General features: G+C 40.9%; 1 protein-coding gene across 1 annotated transcript in view; it reads left to right on the top strand.

Annotated features, from left to right (window-relative positions):
• The window catches only part of pth1r (parathyroid hormone 1 receptor), a 41,049-nt gene that overhangs the window by 10,154 nt on the left and 13,780 nt on the right, over positions 1-17,115 (top strand). The window contains exon 2 of the mRNA XM_041948998.1: positions 11,604-11,706. Within this exon, the coding sequence (XP_041804932.1) occupies positions 11,604-11,706 (103 nt within the window). The remainder of the gene's footprint in view (positions 1-11,603; positions 11,707-17,115) is intronic.

Raw genomic sequence — 17,115 nt, 5'->3', positions numbered from 1 at the left:
AGTAGCTTGTTTTCAAAAGAATGCAACTTTTTGAAATTGAAAGGGATTGCTAACAATTGAGGAAAAGGTCTGAAACAGGGATGTCAACAGTTAGCCATTCATCTGTTAATCACAGAATATTTTTGACCTGTTACACATGTTGGTCTGTAGGTTAATTTGCATACACACACACACACACACACACACACACACGCCTCTTACGGCTTTGCTTAGCTTGGGGCTAACAGCTCCCTTATCCTGTGGCTAAATACAGTTTGAAAAGCACGTGAGATTAAAAATGAAGGGCGCTAAATGGAGCTCAGTGTAGGAACATTTCCACCAAAAAGGCATCGAAGCCACATGCAAATTGTACAATGCTGATCACGTCGCTGCTAGCCGGGGGGACGCAGTGTGACGTGCACTGATCCAAGGCCAGCTGGTTTATGACTGATATGCTGCCAATCAGTGTTGTAGAGAGCGAGGAATTCAAAGAGCTAGAAAAAAAGTCTTTGAGGAGAAGAGGGACGAGCTAAATGTCAAGATAACCGGGGCAGATAAGTGAGCTCAGAGCGCCGACAAAAACTACATCACAGCTACCTGTCACTTCATCAGTGCTGACTGGGAGATGCGGCCAGTTTGTTCCTCAGCTCAAAATTAACCAGTTTGATACTGGTTAATGCATGGAAAATAGATGTCGGGCTATTGATAGCACAATTGTCAGAAACTGACTTCCCTAATCAGAAACCCTGGTGCTGTGTCATCCTTTAATATGCCAAGTGTCGATTCTACTTCAGCATTTTTCAATTTTAGTCCTTAAAGATGCTTTTGCGTTCTCCTTCTTACTGACCAATGCGCAAATCAGCTACACTTAAACTGTGGCACCGTCGTGTTTACTGTGAGCTAAATGCACGCACGATATCGACTTGTTCTCGTCCGTGCACACTGTTTGCCTTTTGCTACACACTCTGCCTTTTACCCATGAGTTCAGTCAAATAAAAACACGGTTCAAAGACCTCAGCGTCGGTGACCTTGTAGTAAGGGGAAAGTGGAAAGCTCATGCTGACAGGCTGCTTGCAGGCCTCTCAGTTGGAACACACCGTGATCAGTGTAGTCCATGTGGGCTTTCCATTTTCTCCACTCGCTAGACAGTCTCCGCATCTTCATCCTCTACTGCGTGCATTAACATTTGTGTCTTGGATATGTATTAAATCCTTTAAATGCAGTTATAATGTGTTGCTTCTGTCTATTTCTGTAGTTAATCCATTAATGGCTCAGTACATCATTTAGTGGCTTTATAGAATCAGATTTGTGGAGCAGCTTTTAATAGAGTCAGCAGGCCTGTGAGCAGCATTTGAAAAGTAATATAAAAAGAATGACATAAAATATATTGGTCTCAGACAAGCAAATGTTATAGGGTTTAACTGTTTAACTGTAGAATGCACAGCAGCCTCTGTTTTAATTACAGCTTGGCCGAAGTGATTTTTATTCAGTCGTCTTTAATGGCTGTGGTGTTTTTCTTGTGTCGTGTGAGTGAATTTTCCTGGAAGTCACGCCGAGGTTTATGGTACATGTTATTTATGTTAACCCTCACAGCGGTGCTTTAGGGAAAGACACAACATATGCAAATTTTAAATATCATTCTGAAGGTCATATTAATGTTGCTATCATGCCTTATTAATCTCTACGCAGCAGGAAAATCTGTGGGTCAGTAAAAATATCAAAAAGATAAATCTAAATAAAACTAATTTGGCCACGCGTCCACATAATTAATTGCACTTTGAAGCTGATACATACTTCATAATGATTGGGATGATGTTAATTAGAGTGTAATGCCTATTTGTATTCTGTTTGTTTTCTGAATTAGGGAGCCCCGTCTTGACTTTGCCTTTCATTCATGATTTAAAATGCTGTTTGTGCCAGAAAGGCTCCTTTAAAAAGCAGCTCAATCAAGGTGACCATCTGCACGAGGTTCACTCTCAGCAGCCACTTCAATAAGCAAATCAAAAGGGGCGAATATTAGCAGGCAATGAGAGACACCTTGGGTGATTAAGATGTGTCTAATTTGTCTGCAATTTGGAGGCTTTATTGGGAAGGCAGTTACAATTAGAAGTCTTATACAAACAGTGTCCTTGTCTTAGTTCTTAGCAGCCAGCAGGCTGCTTTGGTTATCAGTGGGAAAGTGGCTGATTGCGTGGACTGTTGCCCTCTTCGTGTTTCACCTTTTTGTCCTCAGCTGCTTCTTCACTCAAATGTTAAACAACGTCCACAGCGCTGATTGCTGTGTTGCGCTCTGCTATTACTGGTATTGGCATCGCTGTGTGACCTTTTACGCCTAAATTATGTTGTGTGTGTCTATGTCTGTTGGTTTTCTTTGGTTACATTATGTGGTCAAAATCATACGCCGGGCTTTTTAGGCAACGCTGCGTGTGGTGGCTAGAGAGCGGGTCGTCCACAAATCAGAAGGTTGTTGGTTCGATCTTTGGCTCCTGCAATCTACGTGTCCTTCAGCAAATTACTAAACCCTGAGACCCCCCCCCCCCCCCCCCGATGCTGTGCATTTGGTGTAGGAGTTGGTGAGGGGTTATCACGCCTGATGAGCAGGTGGTAGCCTCTGCCACTGTGCGTGTGTGTAAATGCTGGCTTGTGTTGTAGTGTTGTAAGGCGCTTTTAGTGATCAGTAAGATAAGAAAATATACCATATGTAGTGCTCTGACTAACATATATATTTTAATTACTGATCAATCTGTTGATAGTTTTCTCAATTAATCAATTAAGCATTGAGTGTGTAAAATGCCGAAGCAGTGAAGAATGCTCTTCACTATTTCCTAAAGCTCGAGAGAACACCTTGACACACATTATTTTGTGTCATTTATATCACAATCATATGTATTTGTATGTATTTATATACAGTGTGACTGTATAAAACATGGGCGTCGTCTCTGTGACATCATTCTGGCGGTGCACAAACCGCCAGCTGTCACTCAAAGCATCCATGCCCATCATCATGCATAAGCGTTTAAGATAATTTGAAATTAATGTTTCTGCCCCGGAGGTTGCTGCTTGTCACATGCATGAATGATCAAGGTAGATTTTTAAATTGGTGATAAAAGTCTGTACAATACAACACTGCCCTCAATGGTCTAATAGAGCATTACAATTAATTACAATTGATGAATAAAATGAATTTATCACACCAGGTGACAAAAAGCACTGACACACCTGTGCAATGTAATGTAACACCTTTGTTATTTTGCCCCTCTGTGTATGAAAATGAGGGTGAAACACTGTTGACACTGTCTCTGTATCTCTATAAGGAATACAGGAACAAGCCTGTAACGACACTAAGGCTTTGCCATGTCAAACAAAGTGGAATTTAAATTGGAAAAAACTCCCTGCAGGCAATTTATTGCTCTGCACGTTAAGTGGGTTTGCTGTTAATCCGGAAACAGGAAAGCATTCGTGGCAGGGGTGGCGACGCTGATGCGATTGAACAGAAACAAAACCTTTCACGCACTGGATGCTCCTACTGAACCACTGACTCAGGCCACATGAGCTGACAGCCAATCCACTGTCATCACTCATTCATGAAACCTTTTGTGTAAAAATGAATCACCTGCGGAAAGCTTTCAGATATTTTAAGGCTTTTCTTGCAGCAGCGTGTATTTTGGTGGAAGTGTCATTTAAAAATGGATGAGTCCATTAGTAACGTACCTGCCGTCAATCCTAATAAATATTGTAGTGCCCTACTTTCTGCCACCTCACTTATGTTGTTTTCTCAGTTACTGTAGGTCAAGCGGATTTGCAGGTATGTAATTAAATTAACCCAAAAAGTGACAATTTTGAATCGCTGGTCGGTTTCTCAGCATGTAATGTGTGAATGTATTGCTGCTAAGGTGGCTCTCTGTCATGATCAAAATGGGCATGAATGAATGATGCCTTTTGGATGCTAATATGATCGCTGACATTAACTCGCGTTTTATCCTCAACCGCTCTGATCTAGAGGATTACTGCAGAAGCTGCCAAGCTATGACTGCGAGGGTATCATAGGCCATTAATGCTACAGTGTGTGTAGTAAAACTGCACGATCTGTTACATCTGGAAAAAGCTCCTGTGGATTATAAATCCACTTTAAAATATATATATTTTAACCTATAATCCCCATAATCTGCGTATAAAAATGACTATATTTACATCCATTGTAACCCATTTTCCCGCCCGCAGTCTGCCACGAGTATTATTAGTTGATACTTTTGTGACATGCATTAAGATATTGTGAAATGTCTGGTGCATTTGACTGTTGCGTAACTGTGACTTTTTAAGCTTTTGATGAAAATTAAAATGCCGCATTTGCGTTGCTTTATGAGAGGGACGGCTCATACTTTGTGTATTAAATCACTTATATAACGCAAGAATGGTCCTTGTTAATTTGAGAGAACAACACAATCACAACCTCCAAGAGATGTATGCCGCCTCTCAGAGCACACACAATGTTTCCATCAAGGACAAAAGTGCTGTTCTTCAGGCTTACGACCAGAGCAGGGTATAATTAGGAACTAAATGCTGCTTTAAGTCAGAATGTGGTCTGCAAGCATTTCCAAAGGACAACCAGTCTTGTGGTTTGTGGTTTTTATCATCAAATGCAAATTGCACAGTTGAAGAGGAGTGGCACTGACTCATAGAGTTTATAATATCCAGGAACCTCATCCGCTAAAACATTCATGCGGTGCAATATGTCAAAAGTAACATATTCACGTTTTTTCCAGATAGAGGACAGGCCATTAAAAACAAGATTCAGCGGAGTTATAATTTTCTAGACCCCCCTATTTTGTGGAGAAAAAAAAAATCGTGCAGGAAAGTCCAAAAGCCCCTGGGATCCAATTTTGACTATATGCCAACAACAAGGAAGTGAATGTTAGCCTATGGTGTAAAGAATGGCAAATGACCAAAACAAGTACATAAAACAAACATTCAACTGTATTCCCATAATAGAGGCGCTTTACAGAGACCAGAGTAAATATTATCTGTATATTATTTATCATCCATGTGATGAAGTGTGATCTGGAGAGGAAAGTCTCACTTTATGCGACCATTTAGCTAAAAATCTCATCCTCACTGAGGGATCAGCCAGCACAGAGAGGCATTATTGGAAGACTCTGAAGTGATAGAGAGAATTAATGCGGTTTGTTTTTCCAGGGAAAATAGTAACGGGGTTGTGATCAGAGGTTTCATGTTGACAATCCAAACATGGCGAAACACTGAGGTATAACACAGACTGTGTGTATCTATATATGGATAAGCAATTTAATAGTTGGTTTAATACTAATCTAATTTACAGCAACGTCTACAAACACACTCCAAGATGCTTTAACTCAGCGTACCTCAGTCGAAAGCATCTATCAAGATGGAGAAAATATGTAATGTATGTAAAATGTTCAAGCTCACATTTGGTTCACGTTAGCAAAGAAATCTACCATGATGCAAACCTCGGTCTTTCCCTCAAGTGTTACAGGTTATTCATTAAGGGGAATGTACTAAAACATCAAAATCTGTCTTCACTATTGAGACAAATGAAATGTCGTGTTATCTTTATTACCGTTCAGCAACATTTTCCACACCTCAGACGCTCTGCTGTTTGCTGCCGGCCTGCGTTTGTATGCAGCGTTTTGTTCAGGCTGGCGATGGAGATGTAAAGGCTGTTGAAATCCATACTGTTGTTTTGGCTCTCAGCCAGCGGCCGACTGAGCAGAGTCAGCGTCTGCACTCTCAGTGGTCATCTGGTGCCACCGTGAAGCTTGCCTTTCAGTTTTCAAATGAACACACCTCCCAGCCCTGCAACCATTCTCGAAGAGCTGCCATTAGGCCGCGCTCTGTCCATCGATCACTTGAGCAGCTTATGATTTTGTTTTCTGTCAGAGCTTCGTCATTTGTCGGTCTTTTAGCGATCTAATTTTTCCAGTCCGAATGTCTTGATTAGTTTTTTAAGTCCAGTTCTTAAATTAATTTATTCATCTTTGTTTATTAATCAACTATTAGTAATATGCTTACACAAAATACACTATGTATTTGTTTATCAATGTGGTAAACTTGTGGTAATCCTGGTGGAGAACACAGGAGATACGCGCCTCTCTGCTGTCATGGTTGTTTGAACATCTGGTTTAACACAGGTTTGATTCCCTGGACTACTGTGCACTCCCATAAAAGAAGTGAACATAGCCTCTAGATCAGAAAAGTTAAGATGATACAGAATGGCCTCAAATCTGTGTTATTTCTGTTGGCCAGCAGGGGGCGACTCCACCGGTTGCAAAAAGAAGTCAGAGTGTATGTAAACTTATGAGAAAATGACCCTACTTCTCCCTCGTTTTATTACCTCAGCAAACAGTTTCCTAATGAGTTTATGGTCTAATCACTACTTTTAAATGTTCCATGTTTATTTAGTAAATTATGGTTTCCATTTAGAGCAAATAGACGATAGAGCAAGGTCAGGCTCCACGTCTGGCTCCAAAAAACCAAGATGGCAACGACCAAAGTGCCAAACCTGAGGCTTAGAACGGTGGTCTGCAACGTCACGACGGCTACATCCGCTTCTTTTATACAGTGTATGTCAGTCTGGTACTTTTTTGTATGGAGAGATATTACTCATGAGATCATTGTGACTCACAATCCATTGTTGATTTATTAGAGATAATTGCACTCCATTGAACTCACTCGTGTTTCTGTGGTTCATTTAAACTTTTTGGATACTCAGGTTTTTTGCTTTGTGCTTTCTAATGAAAGTCTACCTCACAAGCTCCAGCATTTGACTCTCACTATGTTATTCACTGTAGGGCATTTCAGGAAATGACTTTGGTCTACCACAACTTTCTTGAAAAAAAAGAAAAAGCACGGGGCTGTCCACAATCAAGACTGTCGGTAATGTACCGGAAACCCAGTGTCTCCACTCAATGTATGCATGCCGTCTATCCACATGAGTCATTTTTTGATGCAATATTATTTTTTTTAAAAATCTCCCTTTTTATCCCTTTGCAACAAAATATTCAAAAATCAACAAATGAACACTGAAGATATTCATCTGTGCTCCCAGACAAGCTGAAATTTTATAAATAAATGTGCCTCTGTATTAAGTTACAAAAATAATTCAGCAACCAAACGCTGAAATTAAAGAACTGTAAACGTACCTTCACTCTCATCCTAAATAGTGTCAGTATGTAGTCGTAGTGGTTCAACACTGTCTTGACACAGCAGCCTAAATACAGTTCTCTCAATATTGGTCTTATATCCTTGCAGAGAGCAGCAGTTTCAGTCATCAAGCCGCAGTTTGCAATGACAAATAGAAACTTGTGGTTTATTCAAGTGGAGTTTGTATTCTAGCGAGCAGTGATGAAAACATTCATGTTTATACAGTGTGTATTTTTCTAATTTTCGTTTCGTTTTTGGCATCCACTCAAAAGCATTTAACAGAAAGATTACTGTGTTTAGAATGAAATGCAGTAAATAAGAATGTCCATGTTTCTCCCTGTGAGAGTTGTGTTTACTTTGGAGGTTTGGACTCTGGCCAGTGGAGGAGGAATAGTTTTCAGAAATAATCAGGGGGCACACTTATTACCCAGGATTCTCTTCTTAAAATGGTAAATGATACGCCTCCGCGTCCCTGCGAGCGGGCGTCTGCAGGCGAAGGAGAAATTTCCCCAGTTTTTGAGAAAGAAAATAAACCCCGAAACTCCGTGCCTCGTTTTAGTTTAATGTTTCACAGGGACTCAAACTCTGCCGTAAAGGTTAAGATATTTGTTCTTAATGTGTTGGAACAGCAGCTTCTGTTACCAGATTTGTAGAAAAAAAAGCTGAAAAAAGCAAACTGTAACTCGTGTGCACGCTGTGATTTGAAGGCGTTGTAAACTGGATAACATTTTCGCTCCACTTTGCACTGTTTTAAGTTAAAATGACCTCAATGACTGAAAAAATGCAGCATGTATATAAAGAGCTTATTAAGTTCCATTCAAACTGTGAAAATACACGATTACAAAAGAAGCACTGATACTACGCTGAACCATATTTTAATGATAATGACCTTTCAGAGCAGTTACCATCCACATTCACTGTTTCTGGTTTCCTGTTGGCTGAGCTCTCGCCCAGAGTCACACCAGCCAGTTATTGAGATGAAAATAGTGTGAACGTCTCAAGAGCGTTCAGTGGAATATTCTATATTGGCATAGTTAGTACAGTAAACAGGTAGTATCTATCCTTGTTCGCCTGCGGTCAAATGTTGTTCCATCTGTGGTTGTTTGCTGTGCAAAGCCATAAACGTCTTCATTCTGTAACCTTATTCAGCTCTCAGACTGGACAACCTTATTTCAGGCCCGAGAGTAGTGAAAATATTGATGGATTGAGGTATTATGGTTTTTGTGTGGAGCAAATCCACGGCGGCTCGGTATTTGCAGTTTAATTTTAAGCTCACGAAATTACGCACTTGCGTCGGAGACAACGTTTGCACGTCTTTGTACCCAAATAACTCGGCACGCAGATTTAGAAGTTCCTCAGCTGCTTATTTCAGATTAGAAACATGCACTTCAAAGTCTGGAGGAAATCAAAACTTTGCCTTGCTGTCGCTACGCATGTCATTTGTTGCAGCAAGGATTGTATTTACTGCAAGTACAAATCTAAAGTACCCGAATATTTTCTGCTACTTTATTTGAATGCTTTTTAGGGAGCTTTCTCAGTTAATTGTCACTCTCAAATTCTAGTGTGTCCCTAACAAGCAACATCTGACATGTGCTCATTGAATGAATGAACCACGTCGGCCAGATTCAAATCTCATCGACAAGGCAGACGTGGACAAATCAGTGCGATCAGATTGCAGTTAGGGACAGGACAGAACATAATAATTATCTTAATTAGAATATCTCCACACCGCCTTTGCTTTTTTTTTCCAGCTGGAGCAGAGCCTGTGGTTAAATCTTCTGTTTTAAATTGTTTTATAAATCAAATTTAGAAATGTAATTTGGTGGATGTGATACATTTTCTATCATTATTTGTGTCTGTGTGTGCATTTACTGTAACCGTGTCCTCTCTCTCTCTCTCGTCTCTCCCTTCGCTTCTTCCTTCCCTGCACGCTGTGACTAAAACGCCTCTCGGCTAATTCATTTCTTCTGGTTGAGATAGAAGTATGAGCAGAAGAATTTGATTTCTTTACACCCAGACATGTAATTTGGGTCTGAAACTGACAAATACAGTACAACTGCAGCCAGGGAGTCAGCTGCTCTGAGCAAACGTCTGTCTTTAATTTGTGCTGTTTGCTCTGCATCACTGGACCAAAAAAACAAGAGAGGGAGTTTTTTTAGCTGCACCTCCAGGCACACTGTACGGCATACATGCTAGTTTGTTTTTCATTGTGCGGACACATATCGCATTGCAGTGTGGCTCAAAGCACCATGAAAAGCTCTGCATGACAGAGTAGAAAATCCTGCTGATTTGTGCGCTGATCTGTGCTTTACTTGTAGCACTGGCTTTGAATGTGTTTTCATTTCCACTTTTCTCGTCACGCTCTGTTAAAAATAAATGTGGTCATTTTCAATAGAGTCGCATTTGTCATTGCCCAAAAGTGATCCACGGGCAAACAGCGAGCCAGTCAGTGTGACCTATTAGAATGGAAAATGTTTCCTTGACTGGAAAACCACACCTGAGGCTCCACGCCGCTCTCAAACACAATGTTTGAAAGCTGAAAAAATATAAGGTGCAAGAAAATGTTGGGACTAAAACGTCCTTTTCGTCCATGTTAGAACTTTGTCATGTCCGATTAGTGGCCACATCGAGGATGTAACCACAGGAATACAAGCAGGGACTGTAAGGAACAAATGAAACCGATACTGTTCAGCCAAGGAAAACCAGTGTTTTACAACTTTTTTTGTTTGTTTTTTTTTCTTCATGGCTGTTAATACAGAAATAAATATATATTTGCTCATGAACACTGGACTCTTGCGATTAAAATCCAATTTAATCTGACCTTCCAGATACAGAACAGGGTGTCCAGCATCCAGGCCACCCCGTTGCTTTCACTCGTATCCCATTTGAGAAAATGTTCGTAGTACATTTGGAGGATTATTTCACAGAAGGAAACTGGATTTAGAACGTGCTGTCCACAGCAGTACGGCAGGGGATGCAGACAGCAGTGGTTAGAGGGCTGTGAAGCAGCTGTGAAGAGGAAATCATGTCTGGAAATAGCAAAAAAAGGTTGAAAAATCCACTTTAAATCAACAGTCTACAGCAGACCCCGTTTAAATGTTGAAAAATTGCCATGAAGAAATATTGTTTATACTGAAATTTAATCAGTATTGTCCTAATATACCTGCTACCAACTTTCCCGCCAAAATATTTTAAGTTAAATGAGGAACAAGCATTTTTAGGGGAGAGTTGGACCCCTTTATTTTTTTAAAAAGTACTTCTTCTTTGTAATACATGCAACTTGTTTAATTTTAAATGACAAATAAAAGATAAGAAATAAAAATGAATAATTTATATGTGATGAGGAAGACATCTAAAGGTCCTTTTTGGAGGGAAATGCCAGACTGGAAAAAAAAGTTCATTTCCATCATCTCTCACCCACCTGTGCAGGTAAGTTTCAATCTTTTAACTCAGTCACGCCAGCTAGCATTAGGCTAATTATCCATTAGCATGTGTGGTGATGAAGTACAACAATTTTCAATCTCAATGATGGCAGCAAACACCAGGCTGCTGCTTAAGTAAGATCAAGTAATGCAAATTTTAAATGTATTTTTATGCTAGCAGTTTTTACTACATTAGAAACTGCAGTAAGCTGTGCTTTTTTATGCTTTTATGTGTCAAGAGATGCTTTTAATTCTCTCTCACTTCCAGCAGGTGTTTTGCACCAAATTCTGGACCCTGTGCATGAGCACACCCTGAGGCTGTAGAAAACGCTGTGTCTCGATGTTTGATATGTATGTATCATGTTGTTATGAAACAACATGTAAATTTTAAATTGATCCCACTGTCATTTGCTTTTTGGAAGTGTTTATGAGTTTTATTTTTCGTTTCAATCAAACAAAAGTTATTTGCATGTTGTGTAACATCACGTTGCATAAATAAAGAAGTTGGAATGAAAATGTCTGTTTTTTGCAGTTATTTGCTGTAATATTGCATCAGTTTTTCAAAAACAACTAAAATTCAATCCCAGCCACCCATTTACATGGATATTATATTAGAGTTAGAGAGGAATCAGAGTTGATTCAGTGTCAGTCATGATAGAAAATCTGATGTTTATTCAACACTAAACATGAGTGTTTTCAATTTGGCTTCAGTGTCGGACATCAGCATGGATTCAATACGTCTGCCTGACAACATTTCACTGTTGATTAAATGATATTTTGCTTTCTGGAAGCCAAATGGTGCATTTCATGATAATGTTTACTCAAATCTTTGCTTCAGGACCAGATGGGCCTACAAATGCTGAAAGTTCAAAAACTTTAGCCTCTTTGGACGCATCAAAACTTGTCATATTGCTTAATGATACTGCTTGCTGATGGCTTGGCATTTACAACATGTATTTAGCGTATCACTTCCATTTACATGTAAATTTTTCCTGTTTACCCCATGTCGTTTGTCTATTTTTGCAGGTTTATGCAGATGATGTGCTGACAAAAGAGGAACAGATTGGCCTGTTGTTCAGAGCCAAGCGGAAGTGTGAGGGGAACATCAAGACAAAGCACAAGATTCCTGGTGAGTAAAGCAGCAACAGTAAGAGTCCACGGCCATGCTGGCAGTGCTGTGAGGCACAGTGGTGCTTTGAGCTAAATGCTGCACGCCAACATGTTCACAGTGACAGTGCTAACATGCTGATTTGGCAGGTGTGATGTTCACCAAACTTGTTTTTGGAGTTTTGAAGGATGCAGCACTGCAAGCTTCAGCGAGCTCTGTGACTATCTTAGCTTGTGCTTTGAGGCTACTTTAGATAATAACCAGCACATCACAAATCATCATAAGTTGGTCTGAGTGGCAAAGCATGGGCTAGGATTTTATATAAATTCTTTTATTCTTTAGAAAATATCTTTTGTAGGATGCCTTTTTGCCACTGATCAAAATATTTTGCTGTGAGGACATCTGTATTCACTCACTCAGCTTTTGGCCCATTGTTTTCTCCTTTAACCAGAATGTACTTTCTGTCATGCCATGGTATGAGAATAGGATGAAAAAGGGATTACAGTGTTGATGTTTGTCATGCAAATCACCTAATTAAATGAGTGCATTGGACAGCTAATGGATAAAATCCATAAACCCACCCATTTGCGTGTATTCACCATAAAGCCTTGTATTAGCGACACCGGAGGAAACTAACTGCGTCCAATGTGTGAGATCTTGAGTGGAGCAATTGATGACATTGTCCCGCTTCCTTGGGCCTGATTTGCTTTCTAATAATATGATTTTGCTGGACCTGCGGTGAGTTCCTTTGAAAAGGTTTCTGTCAAACACACTTATGTCAAAGCAGGCCGAGCCATTTATCGCAGCAAAATGGATTCATTTGTCGGAATAGGCTCAGTTATCGAGGGAGCTCCCTGGTGAATTCCAGCCGGAGGGAAAGCTTCAGTGGAGAGCGTAACAAGTCCCCCAGGGGCCACACTGAAGAGAACCTCATGGGCTATTGTATTGGATTTTGAAATACACATAATGCACAAGCCATCAGACGCAAATCTGAGTGATGGAGGAAGAAATCAGTCAACACAAACAGCAACGTTTAGCAGGAACTGTGGGAGTAAACAGCATAACCAGCAGCAGAACCACCATGATCACAAGAGTGAAAGTGAGAGTGCGCCACACTGCGAAGACCGCCTTGTCGTCCTGATTGAATGTGATTGTTGATTATAAGAGCTCATACTAATCAGCTGATGTTGGGAGGCAGTTTTTGCAAACTCTTTGCCGATACAAATCAGATGCCTTTTTTTTTTTTTCGGAGCAGTTGCCAGGTAGCCGAACATGTACCGTAAGTTGGTGGTTGCTTTCCAAAATGCTGCTCTGTTTCCTTTGTCCTCCTCGTGGCTTTTCAGAGGCTGGGATGGAAGGCGAAGCTGACCCTGGGGTGCATTTGTGTATTTATGGGTGTCTGTAGAGCGCCATTTTCCAGCAGACCCCAGCATCTACTGTATCCCGTTGTGGTTCCAGTCATTTTCTGAGTTGATTGTCCTGAGGAGACTTTTGGATCCCGCAGCCAAACCAATCGTATTATTTTCTCTTTAACCCCAGTGCATTGTGGTCGCATTGGATTCTTCGACCCTCCAAACGATACCCCCTTGTAAATGAAACACATAATTAAAAATGTTTACTTCCAGGCTAAGAACACAAAAGCTTTTGTTAACCGTTCCCAATGGTTCCAGTGGCCCCACAAGGTATTTCCCCACTTTTCATGGTTTCGATGAACGTCCACAAATCTCAAATCGGATTAAAAAAAAATATGACAGAATTGCTGCTATTGAGAACTGCAGGCGCCAAACAGCAGCTTGCGTAAGATGTCCAGGGTTTATGTAACAACGCTGTGCTTTTCCTCAGAGCCCATTTAACAGGATGGTCATAGATGCTGATGCAGAGCAGGCAGTCAAACATTAGGGTCTGTGCCGCTCATCTGACCACCATCATGCCTAATCCATCCTGACACGTTGTATTAACTGGCAAGCCTGGTGTCACACTTCAGCAGCCACCTCCAGCAGCTGTGTTTCCATTTACATAATGTTTATAGACTGAATTTGAGGGTCAGAATTATTTTAAAATGTTTTGGCATCAAACCAAATTGCTTAGTTTCTTGCGGAGAGTCGGACGAGACGAGTGATACCGCCCACACGTCTGTGTGGGAAATATGGCGCAACGGCTAGCAGCCAGTTAGCTTTGCAGCAAGACAGAAAAGAGGTAGCCTGGAGCCTGAAGATAACAAAAATCCATTTAGCGGCGCCTCTAAACCTCACTAATTAACACATTACCCAGCATTTGTTCTGTGCAAACAACAACATTTTTACAGACAGACATGTGCTGGAATATTTCTTGACCAGGCGCAAACTTCCTGGCTCGCTGTTTCCAGCCTTTGTGCTACGCTATGCTAACCATCTGCTGGCGGTAGTTTCATATTCACTGTACAGAGATGACAGTGGTGTCAATCTAACTGTTTGTAAGAAAGTGATTAAAAAAAAGACAAAAAAATGAATGAATAAAAAAACTAACTGACACTCTGTTAAGTGCTTGAGATGCTGCATTCGGGGTACGTCAGCACACCTGCATGGAGCTGACCTGCATACCTCGATGCGACTCATCCTGCATGTGGTGGCTGTTTTCTGACCTCTTTCGGAAGGTTGCACATGTGTGTTCAATAGCAGCTGAAGGAATTAAGATAAACATATTACCTTAATAAAGAGGGGAAAAAAGAGTCCCCGGTGTGGTTGCACTTAATGCCTGGATAAGCACATATGTGCTCATTTAACATGCTTGATTTGAGATTTTTTTTCTTTTACCTAATGGCACGTGATTTGCTTTAACTTCGCTTCATTTGAACTTGATTTGAACTTAAGTGCCTCATATGGTTGTTCGTAATGTGGAAATGATTAGTTTGTAGTAGTTTGTGTTTGGCTACAATTAAAGAGACTGTCAAGACTTGAGATAAAGTTCTAGGAAAGCATTAGTTGAGCTCTCTGATGACCCCTCTAAGTGTTTTCTTTGAAGCGGTCATTAGGATTTGGACAGAATTCACCCTTGTAATTCTTTTAGCATGTTCTGTATTGTGGCGTGACCTTGAGTCTGCGGGTTGAGGTTAACTCAGAGAATAGCAGCCAGTGTGCATTTTTTTGGACGCTGGCTTTGCATCTGTATTTGTCCTGCCTGTGTCCTGCCTGACCACCCCCAGAGTCTTTTTCTGGCACTGTAAACTTGTGGTTTTCTGAGCTATTTAAAGAGATGTGAAGTGATGGCTATTTTAGAACACTAGTGTGAAATGTGTGTTTTGTTCTGAGTAGCGAACTGATGCGGCTCTCCTTCATCGATCAGGTCTAAGGCTAAAACCTCGGGTTTTTGTTGTGTTTCAACATTTGATCCATTTGTTTTTATTTCTCATTTGTGCTTTAAATACACAAAAGTCTCCATTACAAGACTGAGACAAGGTTTTCATTGAGGGAAACACTGAGGTTTGCCTGGAGAGTACAGTAGAGGGATGTGGGTTCAATGCCCCAGACCTTGCAGTGTGAAAATAGCTCAGCCTTCAAGCTTGTGGTCTGGGTGTAGAATAACACCAGCAATCATTATAAAAGGTTGCATGTATCATGAGAAAATGCAATATGTGTTTTGACATCTGCAGGTCAGAATCAAATGAGTTGGGGGAGGGAAAGAAAACCTTATTAAAAACCCCAGTGACATCACTAATACCAAAGTCCCCCCATAGCCACGTTTATATTTAAATCGTGGTCAAGAAATATACGGGAAATTATATGTGTGTGTGTGTTTGGTGTTTAATTTAAGCCAGTCAGTAGGTGGTCTTATGGCAATAAAATCTATGGCAAAAGTGAACAGCAATTCTACTTTTACTCCCAGGATGTGTGGTCAGTGTGATTTTCAGAGCTAAACGCTGTTTTTCTCCCACCAGAGATCTGTAGGAATCCGTCAGCTCCACTCAGTCTGCTCTTTAATTTTGCGCTCCAAGTGACAGGCAAATAAAAAGCATGTCGTCATCGCTTCAGATGTTTCTTTGTAAGTTTGATTACAGGAACGAGAAAATAATGGATCTACTGCAAAGAGAGGATAGTTTTAGTTTTATCCTCAGCTACTTATTAGTGGTCAAAGTGGGGCAGATGTTTTCAATAATGCAACATAGATGCCAAGCCATAAGGGAGGCTTTTGCCAGGAATCTGTGGGGAAAGGGACTTTGCTCCCACTATCAGAGGGCTGAGGTCCACGGTTTAGCTGACAATCAAGGGCCTCCATGCTTTGAAATGGCATTTTTCCCCCTTTGAACCTGCAGCTCTTTGTCTGCACTAAGTATAGATGTACTGTATTATTACAAAGTCTCATGCAGCGCGTTCTTCACCTAAAACAAAGCTGCAGGAAGTTCAAGAAAGTGAAGAAAATACCACATTTCACAATGATTCCCGGACGTTATGCATGTTGGATGTTCTTCACCTCTAAAATGCTTTAAACAAGTGAAGTGTAAAAACAGGGTGTTGTAATAGTTGTTTTTAAGAAAAATTGGATTGCCTTGTAATGTTTGTTATAAATTACAAGGTTTAACAGACCGTAACCAGCTTCTGACAGAGGAGGCAGGAGACAGACGTGAGCAAAGCAATGTTTTAATGAATGTTGAGCAACCAAATCAAACAGAGATCCCAAGATGAACAGAGTTCAACGGTGAACAGTCCCACTAGCTCCTGATACGAGTCTTCGGGGTTAGCAGACAGAACAGGTCCAGATGAGGTCCATGGGTGGAGCAGGAAGAACCAAAGCCCCGTGAGGAGTCAGACAGACGAGAGTTGGAGTGGTAGGTTTTTCTACACAAGTCTTACAGGGGGAGTAGACAGGCAGGGCACAGACCAGAGAAGGTGACTGGCATCACCTGAGCACAAAAACACAGGGACAGGCCAGAGTTCTGCAGACAATAGATACAGGACTGATACAGGCTGGGCACATGAAGGTCTTTGTTACTCCCACACTGGTAGACTGACGATTCGACGAATACTGGTTGCTTGTGCGGGGTTTTTATACTGTGTGATCATGTGGTCTTTATTGTTTGATTGAGCACACCTGTTGCTGGCCCACCTGTCAACCCCGCCCTGGAGTGATGTCACACAGTGGACAGACGGGGGAGAGACAGACAAGAGACACAAGGAAGGGAAAACACAGGAATACAAAAAGGGAGAGCCGGGGGAGGAACTGCAGATCTCCACAGTTTATTGATTAAGAAATGCAACAATAACACAAGATGAGACTTTTAACAATTGATCAATAATACAATTGATAATTGAGTTGAATTTGATGCAGGTCAAAAACAAACATATGACACAGACAGGAAAACAAGCTTTATAACATCACAGTTTTATTTTGCCATAATTGGCTTCGTAGGTTGCTACAATGCAGCCAGCGCTGCAGGAAATCTTTAAATTAGATCCA

This window comes from Chelmon rostratus, chromosome 12 (assembly GCF_017976325.1).
Source record: "Chelmon rostratus isolate fCheRos1 chromosome 12, fCheRos1.pri, whole genome shotgun sequence".
NCBI classification, from domain to species: domain Eukaryota; kingdom Metazoa; phylum Chordata; class Actinopteri; order Chaetodontiformes; family Chaetodontidae; genus Chelmon; species Chelmon rostratus.
This window is presented reverse-complemented; position numbering and strand designations above follow the sequence as displayed.